The following is a 14,387-nucleotide window of genomic DNA, read 5'->3' on the forward strand; positions in this document are numbered from 1 at the left end:
TTATTATTTTTTATTTTTTTATAAACATACAATGTATTACTACCCCAGGTGTACAGGTCCGTGACTCGCCAGATTTACACACTTCACAGCACTCACCATAGCATATGCCCTCCCCAACGTCCATAATCCCATCACCCTCTCCCTACCCCCCTGGCCAGTCTCAGTTTGTTTTGTGACATTAAGAATCTCTGATGGTTTGTCTCCCTCCCGATCATATCTTGTTTCATTTATTCTTTTCCTACCCCCAAACCCCCCATGTTGCATCTCCACTTCCTCATATCAGGGAGATCATATGATAGTTGTCTTTCTCTGACTGACTTATTTTGCTAAGCATAATACCCTCTAGTTCCATCCATGTCATCGAAAATGGCAAGATTTCATTTCTTTTGATGGCTGCATAGTATTCCATTGTATATATATACCACTTCTTCTTTATCCATTCATCTGTTGATGGACATCTAGGTTCTTTCCATAGTTAGACTATTGTGGACATTGCTACTATAAACATTCAGGTATGCACGTGCCCCTTCGGATCACTACATTTGTATCTTTAGAGTAAATATCCAGTAGTGCCATTACTGGGTCGTAAGGTAGCCCTATTTTCAACTTTTTGAGAAACCTCCATGCTGTTTTCCAGAGTGGCTGCAACAGCTTGCTTTCCCACCAAAAGTGTAGGAGGGTTCCCCTTTCTCCGCATCCTCGCCAGCATCTGTCATTTCCTGGCTTGTTAATCTTAGCCATTCTGACTGGTGTGAGGTGATATCTCATTGTGGTTTTGATTTGTATTTCCCTGATGCCGAGTGATGTGGAGCACTTTTTCATGTGTCTGTTGGCCATCTGGATGTCTTCTTTGAAGAAATATCTGTTCATGTCCTCTGCCCACTTCTTGATTGGATTATTTGTCCTTTGGGTGTTGAGTTTGCTAAGCTCTTTATAGATTTTGGATACTAGTCCTTTATCTGATACATTGTTTGCAAATATCTTCTCCCATTCTGTCAGTTGTCTTTTGGTTTTGTTAACTGTTTCCTTCCTGTGCAAGACTTCATCTTGATGAAGTCCCAATAGTTCACTTTTGCCCTTGCTTGCCTTGTCTTTGGCAATATTCCTAGGAAGAAGTTGCTGCAGCTGAGGTTGAAGAGGTTGCTACCTGTGTTCTCCTCAAGGATTTTGATGGATTCCTGTCTCACATTGAGGTCCTTCATCCATTTTGAGTCTATTTTCGTGTGTGGTGTAAGGAAATGGTCCAGTTTCATTTTTCTGCATGTGGCTGTCCAATTTTCCCAATACCATTTGTTGAAGAGACTGTCTTTTTTCCATTGGACATTCTTTCCTGCTTTGTCAAAGATTAGTTGACCATAGAGTTGAGGATCTATTTCCGGGCTCTCTATTCTGTTCCACTATCTATGTGTCTGTTTTTGTGCCAGTACCATACTGTCTTGATAATTACAGCTTTGTAATAGAGCTTGAAGTCTGGAATTGTGATGCCACCAACTTTGGCTTTCTTTTTCAATATTCCTCTGGCCATTTGAGGTCTTTTCTGGTTCTATATAAATTGTAGGATTATTTATTCCATTTCTTTGAAAAAATGGATGGGATTTTGATGGGATTGCATTAAATGTGTAGATTGCTTTAGGTAGCATAGACATTTTCAGAATATTTGTTCTTCCAATCCATGAGCATGGAACATTTTTCCATTTCTTTGTGTCTTCCTCAATTTCTTTCATGAGTACTTTATAGTTTGCTGAGTACAGATTCTTTGCCTCTTTGATTAGGTTTGTTCCTAGGTATCTTATGGTTTTGGGTGCAATTATAAATGGGATCAACTCCTAAATTTGTCTTTCTTCTGTCTTGCTGCTGGTGTATAGAAATGCCACTGATTTCTGTAGATTGATTTTATATCCTGACTCTTTACTGAATTCCTGTACAAGTTCTAGCGGTTTTGGAGTGGAGTCTTTTGGATTTTCCACATATAATCTGCAAAGAGTGAGAGTTTGACTTCTTCTTTGCTGATTTGGAAGTCTTTAGCTTCTTTTTGTTGTCCAATTACTGAGGCTAGGACTTCTATACAATGTTGAATAGCAGTGATGATAGTGGACATCCCTGCCGTATTCCTGAACTTGGTGGAAAAGCTCTCAGTTTTTCTCCATTGAGATTGATATTTGCGGTGGGTTTTCATAGATGGCTTTGATAATATTGAGGTATGTGCCCTCTATCCCTACACTTTGAATAGTTTTGATCAGGAAGGGATGCTATACTTTGTCAAATGCTTTTTCAGGATCTATTGAGAATATCATATGGTTCTTATTCTTTCTTTTATTAATGTCTTGTATCACATTGATTGATTTGAACCAACCTTGCAGCCCTGGAATAAATCCCACTTGGTCATGGTGAATAATCCTTTTAATGTACTGTTGGATCCTATTGGCCAGTATTTTGGTGAGAATTTTTGCATCTGTGTTCAAGGATATTGGTCTGTAATTCTCTTTTTTGATGGGATCCTTGTCTGGTTTTGGGACCAAGGTGATGCTGGCCTCATAAAATGAGTTTGGAAGTTTTCCTTCCATTTCTATTTTTTTGGAACAGTTTCAAGAGAATAGGAATTAATTCTTCTTTAAATATTTGGTGGAATTCTCCTGGGAAGCTGTCTGGCCCTGGGCTTTTGTTTGTTTGGAGACTTTTGATGACTGTTTCAATCTCCTCACTGGTTATGGGTCTGTTTGGGTTTTCTATTTCTTCCTGGTTCAGTTGTGGTAGTTTACATGTCTCTAGGAATGTATCCATTTCTTCCAGATTGTCAAATTTGTTCGTGTAGAGTTGCTCATAATATGTTCTTGTAATTGTGTCTATTTCTTTGGTGTTGGTTGTGATCTCTCCTCTTTCATTCATGATTCTATTTATTTGGGTCTTTCCCTTTTCTTTTTGATAAGTCTGGCCAGGGGTTTATCAATCTTATTAATTCTTTCAAAGAACCAGCTCCTAGTTTCGTTGATTTGTTCTATTGTTTTTTTGTTTGTTTGTTTCTATTTCATTGATTTCTGCTCTGATCTTTATGATTTCTCTTCTTCTGCTGGATTTAGGCTTTCTTTGTTGTTCGTTCTCCAACTCCTTTAGGTGTAGGGTTAGGTTGTGTATTTGAGACCTTTCTTGTTTTTTGAGAAAGGAATCTATCACTATATATTTTCCTCCCAGGACTGCCTTTGCTGTGTCCCACAGATTTTGAACTGTTGCATTTTAATTATCATTTGATTCCATGAATTTTTTCAATTCTTCTTTAATTTCCTGGTTGACCCATTCATTCTTCAAAAGGATGCTCTTTAGCCTCCATGTATTTGGGTTCTTTCCAAATTTCCTCTTGTGATTGAGGTCTAGCTTCAGAGCATTGTGATCTAAAAATATGCAGAGAATGATCCCAATCTTTTGATACTGGTTGAGACCTGATTTGTGACCCAGGATGTGCTCTATTCTGGAGAATGTTCCATATGCACTAGAAAAAAGTTTATTGTTGCTTTGGGATGGAATGTTCTGAATATATCTGTGATATCCATCTGGTCCAGTGTGTCATTTAAGGCCTTTATTTCCTTATTGATCTTTTGCTTGGATGATCTGTCCATTTCAGTGAGGGGAGTGTTAAAGTCCCCTACTATTTTTGTATTATTGTCGATGTGTTTCTTTGATTTTGTTATTAATTGGTTTATATGGTTGTTTGCTCCCATGTTAGGGACATAGATATTTAAAATTTTTAGTTCTTCTTGTTGGACAGACACTTTGAGTATGATATTGTGTCCTTCCTCATCTCTTATTATAGTCTTTGGCTTAAAATCTAATTGATCTGATATAAGGATTGCCACCCCAGCTTTCTTCTGATGTCCATTAGAATGGTAAATTGTTTTCCATCCCCTCACTTTAAATCTGGAGGTGTCTTCGGGTCTAAAATGAGTTTCTTGTAGGCAGCATACTGATGGGTTTTGTTTGTTTGTTTGTTTTTTTAATCCATTTTGATACTCTGTGTCTTTTGATTGGGGCATTTAGCCCATTTACATTCAGGGTAACTATTGAGAGATATGAATTTAGTGCCATTGTATTGCCTGTAAGGTGACTGTTACTGTATATTATCTCTGTTCCTTTCTGATCTACTAATTTTAGCCTCTCTCTTTGCTTAGAGGACCCTTTTCAATATTTTCTGGAGAGCTGTTTGGTGTTTGCAAATTCTTTCAGTTTTTGTTTGTCCAGGAAGCTTTTTATCTCTCCTTCTATTTTCAATGACAGCCTATCTGGATACAGTATTCTTGGCTGCATGTTTTTCTCATTTAGTGCTCTGAATATATCATGCTAGTTCTTTTTGGCCTGACAGGTCTCTGTGGATAACTCCGCTGCCAATCCAATATATTTACCATTGTATGTTACAGACTTCTTGTCCCAGGCTGCTTTCAGGATTTTCTCTTTGTCGCTAAGACTTGTAAATTTTACTATTAGATGATGGTGTGTGGACCTATTCTTATTGATTTGGGGGAGGGGGGTTCTCTGCACCTCCTCGATTTTGATGCTTGTTCCCTTTGCCATATTAGGGAAATTCTCTGCAATAATTCTTTCCAATATTCCTTCTGCTCCACTCTCTCTTTCTTCTTCTTCTGGGATCCCAATTATTCTAATGTTGTTTTTTCTTATGGTGTCACTTGTCTCTCGAATTCTCCCCTCATGGTCCAGTAGTTGTTTGTCTCTCTTTTGCTCAGCTTCTTTGTTCTCTGTCATTGGTCTTCTATATCACTAATTCTCTGTTCTGCCTCATTTATCCTAGCAGTAAGAGCCTCCATGTTTGATTGCACCTCATTAATAGCTTTTTTGATTTCAACTTGGTTAGATTTTAGTTCTTTTATTTCTCCAGACAGGGTTTCTCTTATATCTTACATGCCTTTTCCAAACCCAGCAAGAGCCTTGAGAATCATCATTCTGAACTCTAGATCTGACATATTACCAATGTCTGTATTGATTAGGTCTCTAGCGTTTAGTACTGCCTCTTACTCTTTTTTTTTTTTTTGTGGTGAGTTTTTCGCCTTGTCATTTTCTCCAGATAAGAAAATATGAAGGAGCAAATAAAATACTAAAGGGCGGCAAAGACCCCAAGAAAATGTGCTTTAACCAAATCAGAAGAGACCCCAAATCATGGGGGGAAGAAAGGAGGTAAAAAGAAGTTCAGAAAAAAAAATTCAAAAAAGAAAAAAAATAAAGAAAAAAAAAAATATATATATATATATATTAGACTGGTGACTAGAAGAGGGTCACCCACTTAACTTTGGGAGTATTTGGGTCTCTTAGAAGAAACTACCTCCCAAAATTTTAGAACAGGGTCTAGAACAGGGTCACCCACTTAATTTTGGGAATATTTTGGTCTCTTAGAAGAAACTACCTCCCAAAATTTTAAAAAATGAAAAACATATATAAGGGTAAACACAATGAAAGGATGGAATAGGAGTATAAAGATGAAAACAAAATTTTTTTTAATTTCTAAAAGGAATTGATAAGTTGGTTGGGAGAATAAAGAAAAAGAAAGTGTAGAGAAATTGCCCGGGCTAGAGACTAGGGTGTATTTTGATCTCTTAGAAGAAGAGATTTTTTTAGAATTTTTTAGAAGAAAATTTTTTAGAAGAATTTTTATAAGAAATTTTTTAGAAGAAAAATTTTTTAGAAGAAAAAACTCTATGTGTACATAAAAAATAAAGTTAGATACAATGAAGGATAAAATATGACGATAATAATAAAGGTTCAAAAAAGATAATTTTTTATGAAAGGTATTGTTAACATAAACTAGTTTAAAAATGTTTAAAGAGGAAAGGATAAAAGTTAAAAAAATTTAGCAGAAGAAAAAATATTAAATAAAAAAATTAATTAACTTTGCAAGACTAAAGAATCATAGGGAGAAAGCCATGAATTCCATGATTTGCTTTCTCCTCCTCTGGAATTCTGCTGTTTTCCTTGGTAAGTGAACTTGGTCTTGGTTGGATTTCTTGTTGATATTCTGGGGGAGGGGCCTGTTTGTAGTGATTCTCAAGTGTCTTTGCCAGAGGCAGAATTGCATCACCCTTACTAAGGGACAGGCTAAGTAATCCGCTAGGGTTCGCTTTCGGGAACCTTTGTTCCCTGAATGCTTTCTGTACAGTTCCAGAGGATGGGAATGAAAATGGCAGCCTCCCAATCTCCAACCCAGAGGAGCCAAGAGCTCAAGGCCCCACTCCTCAGTGCACCCTTAGAGAAAAGTGCTCAATCACTCCCATCTCCCTGGCCTCCAGCCTGTGACCAAGCATCTCATTCTCTGGCACACAGCTCTGCCTGGAGTCTCCGAACCCTGCAGATCCCTGGGCTCTTCCGGTGGGGGGGGGTCTCCCCAGATCTTGTGGGGACCACACTCAGAGCACTGGCCTGTACCACAGATTACGGTTCAAGGTAACCTCAAATTGAGAGCTCACTCCTCGGCTCAGTCTCTGTAGCCAGGTTCCCTGCTCTCATACCTGCGAGCTCTGCAACACTCAGACACCCCCGATCCTTCCATGATCCTGCGGGACCTGAGGCCATGCACTGGCTTCACCCCGGTTTAGTCTCTGGAGCGATGTCCCTCAGTGGAGCAGACTTTTAAAAGTTCTGATTTTGTGCTCTGTTGCTCCACTGCTTGCAGAGAGCCAGCCCCTCCCCCCACGAATTCCCTTCTCCGCCGGTCCTACCTTTCAGAAAATGGTTGATTTTCTGTTTCTAGAATTGCTGCTCTTCTTCTCTTTGATCTCCTGTTGGGTTTGTAGGTGTTCGGAATGGTTTGATAAGCTATCTAGCTGATCTCCTGCTACCTGATGTTGTCTCAGCCTGCAACTTCTCCACCATCTTGACTACTCCCTCAAATTATATACTTTAAAAGGGTGAATTATTATATGTGAATTATATCTTGATAAACAAATAATGAGTAAACGAATTCTGACATTTTTTAATACAATTGATTTAAACTTTAAAAATTTTAAGAATAAACTATTATCAATGACATTTAATTTAGGCAAGAAATATGCTTATTTCACTTCTTCAGGATCAAATTTAATTACTCTTCTTGGACAGAAAAAAAACTTTCCTTCTTTATCAGAAATAAAAAGTGTAGGGGCGCCTGGGTGGCTCAGTGGGTTAAAGCCTCTGCCTTCAGCTCAGGTCATGATCCCAGGGTTCTGGGATTAGGCCCCACATCAGGCTCTCGGCTCATCAGGGAGCCTGCTTCCCTTCCTCTCTCTCCGTCTGCCTCTCTGCCTGCTTGTGATCTCTGTCTGTCAAATAAATAAAATCTTTAAAAAAAGGAAAAAGAAATAAAAAGTGTAACAACTTATACAATGAAATGCTCTACACTATTCCAATTTCCAATCCCTTCACACCATCTGTGATATGTCTGGAACCCCTCTTGCTTTCACCCAGCAGGGCTAAAATGCAGTACCCTAAAATTCCACAACATGAAGGGACATAAGAAAAAGGGACTGGAAGACAGTTCCTTAATCAAAAGAGAGCTTTTATGCTTATAGTAATTTTTCATAAATATACAAGCCAGTCTTTTTAGTTGACATACCTCATCTTTCAGCTGACTTCTGTTTGTTTCATGACGCTGATACTCCATTCTACATTTTAAAAGTTTACGATCAGCAACAGAAATTCTTTTCTCATATTCTGTGTTATTCCCAATCTCATTTTCCAAAAACTTGATCTTTTCTTTAACCAAATTTTCTTTTTCTCGTATTTCCTGCTTTATCCTTGTTAATGCCTAAGGTTTAAAAATATGTTAAATATATGTTTAATACAATGAACAAAAGAAAAAGGAATTTAGTTTTTATTTTTCTATATTCAGTATTCTATCAAAACTTCTTAAGACAGTATTGTCTTTAAAGAGAGCCTACTTTGGGGCACCTGGGTGGCCCAGTTAATTAAGCATGCAACTCTTGATCTCAGCTCAGGTCTTGATCCCAGGATCTTGAGTTTGAGTCCTGCATTATGCTCCACACTGGGAATGCTCCACTACTTTAAAAAAAAAAGTCTATTTTTATATGAATAAAAACAAAGTATTAATATGTTACACAGTTACACAGCAATATCTATAAGGTCTTTTTTTTTTAAAGATCTTGTTTTCTTAACTGGTACTTTGCTGAAGAGAAAAATGTAAAGCTTTCATAAACAAAAGGTAATATTCTAAAAAATATAACAGTGTTGAATATTTTTACATAGAAAGTTGAATTTCAATTATTTTATTATAATAATATATCATAGGACCAGTTTTATTTTTCATCTTTTGAGAATAATATTTTAGTTATTTGTTTCAATAAGAATGTCTTCACTGAGGGGTTTTGCTGGTCCTAGAGATACAAAATAAATAGAATATACAAGGTAGTAACTGAGACATGGACAAAGCACCATGGGAAAAAAGAGATGATGAAGTCTACCAATGAGGAATTATTAAAAGGCATTACTTAAGAAGCTTCTTTTAAGTTAGGCCTAAAAAGATTAATAGAGATGCATAAATAATGTGGTGAAAGTATAGGGAGGGCAGGGACGGAATGGGGATGTATCAGGAAGGGGTGGGTACATATGAAAGGAATGAGGCTGGAAAGGTAGAATTAGGGTCCAATTGTGAAAAAATTCAATTTTTTAAACTGCCATGTATAAGAGGTTCAATTTTTAAGTAGTATGGAACAAAGAAGATTCTAGAGCTGAGGAATAAAAAGCTCATGTGGTTTTTACAAGTGATGTTGATGGCAACATGTTAAAGGAATTGGAGGAAGAAGTAAAATTTACTCTAAAATGTAATTCCAAAATGAGGTCCCACCAAACATATAATCCCAGAAAATTGGGTTGAAGGAGGGTATATGTTCTAAAATTAGTAACTTTTAGGAATGCTGCCTCTAGGGCCCCACGGTGGCTCAGTCAGTTAAGCATCTGCCTTCAGCTGGGGTCATGATCCTGGGGTCCAGGGATTGGGTTCCCTATAGGGCTTCCTGCTCAGTGGGGAGTCTACTTCTCCCTCTCCCTCTGCTGCTGCTGCTGATGTTGCTGCTGCTGCTGCTCTCTCTCTCTGTCAAATAAATAAATAAAATCTTTAAAAAAAAAAAGAAATGCTGCATGTAATACTGTACATATTGGCATATTAAATGGATATATATGTCTGTAATGTACTACATTTTTTTAAAGATTTTATTTATTTGCGAGAAAGAGAGCATGAGCAGGGGAGTGGGATAGGGCAGAGGGAGAAGAAATGGGGAATGGGGTATGGCATTGGGGGAGTAGAATAGGGCAAAGGTCAGAGGGAAAGGGAAAAGCAGGCTCCCCCCTGAGCAGGGAGCGCAACTTGGCGCTTGATCCCTGGCTCCCCAAACTGAAGGCAGAAGCTTAACTGATTCAGCCACCCAGGTGCCCCTGCAAAGCATTACATTTAAAAATCCAAATCCAAAGCAACTTGGACAACCATGTGTATGTCAGAGCATTGATTTACTGCACTAAAATTATCCACTGACTTTCTCTTGTTTCACATTTCAAAGGGGCAGCATCTAGTCTTCATAATTATAATGCCATAAGTAAATAATCTTCATAAAATCACATATCTAAGTGCAAAGAGTCAGCCTTGAAAAACATTTACCAAAACTATCGAACCCTACTACAAAAGTGATTTTTAAATAATGTGAGTTACATTTGAAATGAATACGTTAAATACAAAAGAGAATACCACAGTTGAACATTGCAAGGACCGAACAAGTATTTTACCAAGGCACCGTTATCAATGTCTCGATCTCTCTTCTGCATCTGCTCTATTGTGTTCTCCCACTGTTTAATGAGTTCTTGTCTTTCATTATGAATCTTACGAAAATCTTGTGCCGCTTTATCCAATTCTAACTGTCAGAGAGCAAATAAGATTTTTGTGAATTTAAGCGCTTTAGCATATATCCCTTCAATAATTAAGAAATAAGGTATTTCTTAATTGTCTTATTTCTTAATACTTAATAAGAAATAAACTAACCTGTGCACTTAGAGTCTCTGTAAGTTCATTGTCAAGTACCTTTCTTCTCTGATGACATTCCAAAGTCAGTCTTTCTAATTGCAGGGTCAATGCCTATAATGTAGTTGCATGTAAAAATATTCATAATTATCATTTAACTTAAAAGCTATTAGCATATCTCACATTAAGTACTATTATATTATAGATACACACTTATTTGCTATCTAAAACAACTATACATTGTCTTTTCACCCCAAAGGGAGCAATAAAAACTCAATTATTTCTAAAAAAACTTTTAATACATTTTAAAGTTAGAAAAAATTAAACAATAATTCGCCATTTAAAATTATTTGAAATAATGTATTTGGTATTAAATCTATAGAAAATAGCATGTTTCATAATATTAACATATAACACATTGAATTACAAGTAGATTTTAAGTAATGTTATAATAATATATTAAATAATACTATAGCCTCAAATCAGCAAACACTGTATATTACATTCAAACTATTATTTAGACAAAAAAGTTAAATTATTTATACATAATTCTAATATAAAACTTTCTTCTCTGAAATGTTTTCATTTCAAAATACTTTTGAAAACTCTTCTCAGTCAGGATTCTTAGGCTAGAGTCTGTGGATCCCTAAATGGTTAGAGGATTTCAGAGGATCTATAAAACTTTCAGCAAAATTTTATGAGTATTTGAGTATACTCACTTTTCTAAAGAGAGGATCCTTGGTTTTATGAGACTGTCAAAGGGGTCTCTGACCAAAAAAAGTTCAAGAACTATGGCATTCAAATTACAAATCTAATTTAGGTAAAAAGGTTCACATACTACAGATTTAGAGAAAACCTAAGATTACAATTTATAATTTCTCACCCTAATTTTATTATCATCTTGTTGTGCATACTTCTGAAGAGTGAGGGCATCACTATCTTTATGAGCTGATTCTTCTAACCAGGCTTCCAATGCTTGCTGGTCCCAGTTCATCTGACATTTCAAACCATCCAATTTTTGAGTAGTTTTAAATATGTTGTTCTAATTTCCAAAGAAAGGGGGCAGGAAGAGATTACAAAATATTATTTACTACACAAACTAAACTAAAACATAATATTACATATTACAGAACATATAAAAAGGAAGAAGTAATCCTGTCCCTTTCCCAACTTCCATGCACATCTTATTATATAACTATCATACTTGTATTTAATTCTTCAGTTGTAAAATAGAGAGGAAATGATTATACAAAATTGAGAATAGTAGTTGAGTCAAAGACGGCTTAAGAAGGCTTTAGGGAAAGTCCCCCAGAGCAATCTCTAATATTAGTCATCCGCCAAATCCACCCCATGTGGATATATGATCTTAGTAAAAATAATGTAATTGATATGCTAACTCAAGCCCAAGTCAAGTCCCCTTCAGCTCCACTTCCAATCAGATTCTTCCCTCTAAGAGATGTCTCCTATGGAAATTTTGTATACTTCTAATTGAAATAAATATAGTTGTTAAGAAGATAAAAATATTTCTGTAAATGAATCAGTCAGTCAGAGAAAGACAAATACCATATGATTTCACTCATACGTGGAATTTAAGAAACAAAACAGATGAACATAGGGGATGGGAAGGAAAAATAAAATTAGATGAAAACTGAGAGGGAGGCAAACCATAAGAGACATTGAATTCTAGGAAACAAACTAAGTTTGCTGGAGGGGAGGTGGGTAGAGGGAAAGGATAATTGGATGATGGACATTAAGGAGAGCACTTGATGTAATGAGTCCTGGGTGTTATATGCAACTGATGGATCACTAAATTCTACCTCTAAAACTAATAAAAAAAATTTCTGGAAATGCATTCATTTAACAAATCTACAGTCAGAAAACAGATCAATATGCAAATAAATACAAATTAATATAATAAAATATGTATGTATATGTATACATATGCATACACATGTACATTTCTACATGTATATGCACATGTAAAGAGAATTGAATTTGTTTGTTTTGTTTTGTTTTGTTTTTTGAGAACTGAATTTGGATAGATCTCCCAAATCAGGCAACTAAAACAAAGGAAAAGATAAAAAGAGGTTACAGTAGTTTATTGTTAGAGTTACAGGCTAATAAATTAATATAAAAGGTAAAAATTTTGAATGAAAAATGAAACTCAATATTAAAAATAATTTTTTATTGTGGCCTTTTAAAAATATATGAATGAATTATACCTAGTAACATATGATACTTATGAATAAATTATGCCTAGTATCACACAATAGACAGCCAGTATGGTACTCTGCACATGGTGGCTCAATGACTGTTTGGTAAATGTATAGTGGGAAAATAAATATAATATCCCATCATTTCATTCAAATGACAATGCTGCATGCTTTTCATTGTCCAAAAAACAATGTAAGTAAATGTCGGGAAACTAAAGAATGCCTTTACTATACAGAAAAAAAAATCAGTGTTTGATTGGTAAGGGAAGAAAGAACAATAGCACAAAATTTTAAGTAACATTTCAATACACACTTCCTTATCACTTTTCTTTTCCCGTATTGAAGCCATTTCATTTTCCAGTCGTTGGATTTCATCCTTCACTCGTCCCAGTTCTCTTTCAGCAATGATCTTAAAATGTTCTTCACTTTCAATCTCGTGCTCCCTCGCTTTACAAAGAGACTACAAAATAATTTGCAAGATAGAAAGACTTTTTAATTTTTAGTATTATAGAATATTTATAATAATCCATTAGCCCCCCAAAAAAGTTCACTCAAAATACTTAGATTAAGTATTATTAATTCCACTTCTCTGAAACCTAAATAATGTTAGACTTTATGATTCAATGTATTTGTGTTACATACTAGTTATAAGAAAGTCAGTTCATGGAATGACCTAGGAGAAAATATTGTTGTCAGCAATTTTCAGATATTATGTTGGTCTAGGGAAATTGAAGAAAACCAAAGTTTATAATGGTAAGACATAAAAATGCTTGGGAAATGGGATGTTTCCATAGACTGATTACATATTCTAATTAAGAGATAATTTATAAATGACTATATAAACACTGATGGTTATAAATAGTTCCCAAAACATATTAATAAACCATCAATGCCTTTGTGTAGTTTTACTTAACAAAATAGTATTTGTTGACTGTTGAGTTTGGAGTGCTTCGAAGTTATCACCATCAGTATTATTTTTAATTATTAGAGCTCTTAGTGCTATAGGAAGTTTATTGTCTTTTGTGTCTATTATCTGATTTAATTAAGGTTTGACTATAATGAAATATACCTACAGAGAATCTCTAACTTTCAAATCCCCAACTCAGTGATTTAATAACTTTAAGAAAAGATGTTCCAGTTTAATTACTCAATCATATTAAGATTCAAAAATTTGAAGTGTTGCTTTTAAAGTTCATTAAATTTTTAGTTTCCTAATAAGACTTATACACAATAAAATGGTTACTTATCTGTATTAATTATAAATAGGTATTAAAAGCATACTTTGTTCAATTTAAAGAATTACATATCTTTCCAAAAAAGGTAGAATGCATTTTTTTAAAAATAGTTTGAAATGGAAGTTAGTAAACTCGTCAGTGCTGATTTGCTGGGCATCATCAGGGAATGATGTTCTACACATGAACAGACTATCTATAAAACAGAAGCTTACTTAACTAATCATCTTAAGTTTTAAGTTTATTATTTGTAATAATATTTCTAAAATGGATTATACTTTCTCTGATTATCTTAAATAATACCCTAAATACAATTTAACTCTTCCATTATCGCAAAATCCTAAAATACTGTGGTGCCCTAAGGGCTACTGAAGTGTGTGAACTATTTGCCTCTACTCAAAATGGCCCAGCAGGTTGCACTGAAAAAGTGAAAAGAAGGTGGAAATGTTATCACATGTTATATTAGGTCTATTTTGGCTTAAAATCACTGATCACTAAACCCTTCTCATATAATCTGGTAACTAAATATTATAATATACTGTTTGAATGATTTCTTCTTTCAAATATATTAGTTATTCCTGAACTTGGTAGCAGCAGTGAGTTCCTCAATGCCTTTTTTTCCTACCTATTTTCAGGTTCAAGGTTATGTTGACAATAGTTTAGCTATGCTAAAGTTTCCTGTTGGATCCCTAAAATAAAATCACAGGTGTAAATGCAACGTGAAATGTTCCATGACTACATATGGCACAATCAACATTATATTGGCATAACTGTACCTGTGTAAATGAAAATTCTTGCTTAACATTTTTGAAGTGAGAAGTCATAGCATTAATTCGATCTTCATAGTCACGTAGCTGGTCTTGCAAGCTCGACCTTTCCTCTTGCAGCTTTGACAACTGTAAATAATATGTGTAGTAATTTAGAGATTACTATGGGAAAATTAGC

At 35.2% G+C, this 14,387-nt stretch overlaps 1 protein-coding gene across 1 annotated transcript in view; it reads right to left on the bottom strand.

The window, feature by feature from the left end:
• Nucleotides 1-14,387, bottom strand: part of CCDC39 (coiled-coil domain 39 molecular ruler complex subunit) — a 51,852-nt gene that overhangs the window by 30,138 nt on the left and 7,327 nt on the right. The window contains exons 2-7 of the mRNA XM_082744667.1: nucleotides 14,219-14,338; nucleotides 12,524-12,670; nucleotides 10,881-11,039; nucleotides 10,019-10,111; nucleotides 9,766-9,894; nucleotides 7,586-7,777 (exon numbers count right to left, since the gene is read on the bottom strand). Coding sequence (XP_082600793.1) covers nucleotides 7,586-7,777; nucleotides 9,766-9,894; nucleotides 10,019-10,111; nucleotides 10,881-11,039; nucleotides 12,524-12,670; nucleotides 14,219-14,338 — 840 coding nt within the window. The remainder of the gene's footprint in view (nucleotides 1-7,585; nucleotides 7,778-9,765; nucleotides 9,895-10,018; nucleotides 10,112-10,880; nucleotides 11,040-12,523; nucleotides 12,671-14,218; nucleotides 14,339-14,387) is intronic.

The sequence above is a fragment of the Mustela nivalis genome, assembly GCF_964662115.1.
Source record: "Mustela nivalis genome assembly, chromosome: 1".
NCBI lineage: Eukaryota > Metazoa > Chordata > Mammalia > Carnivora > Mustelidae > Mustela > Mustela nivalis.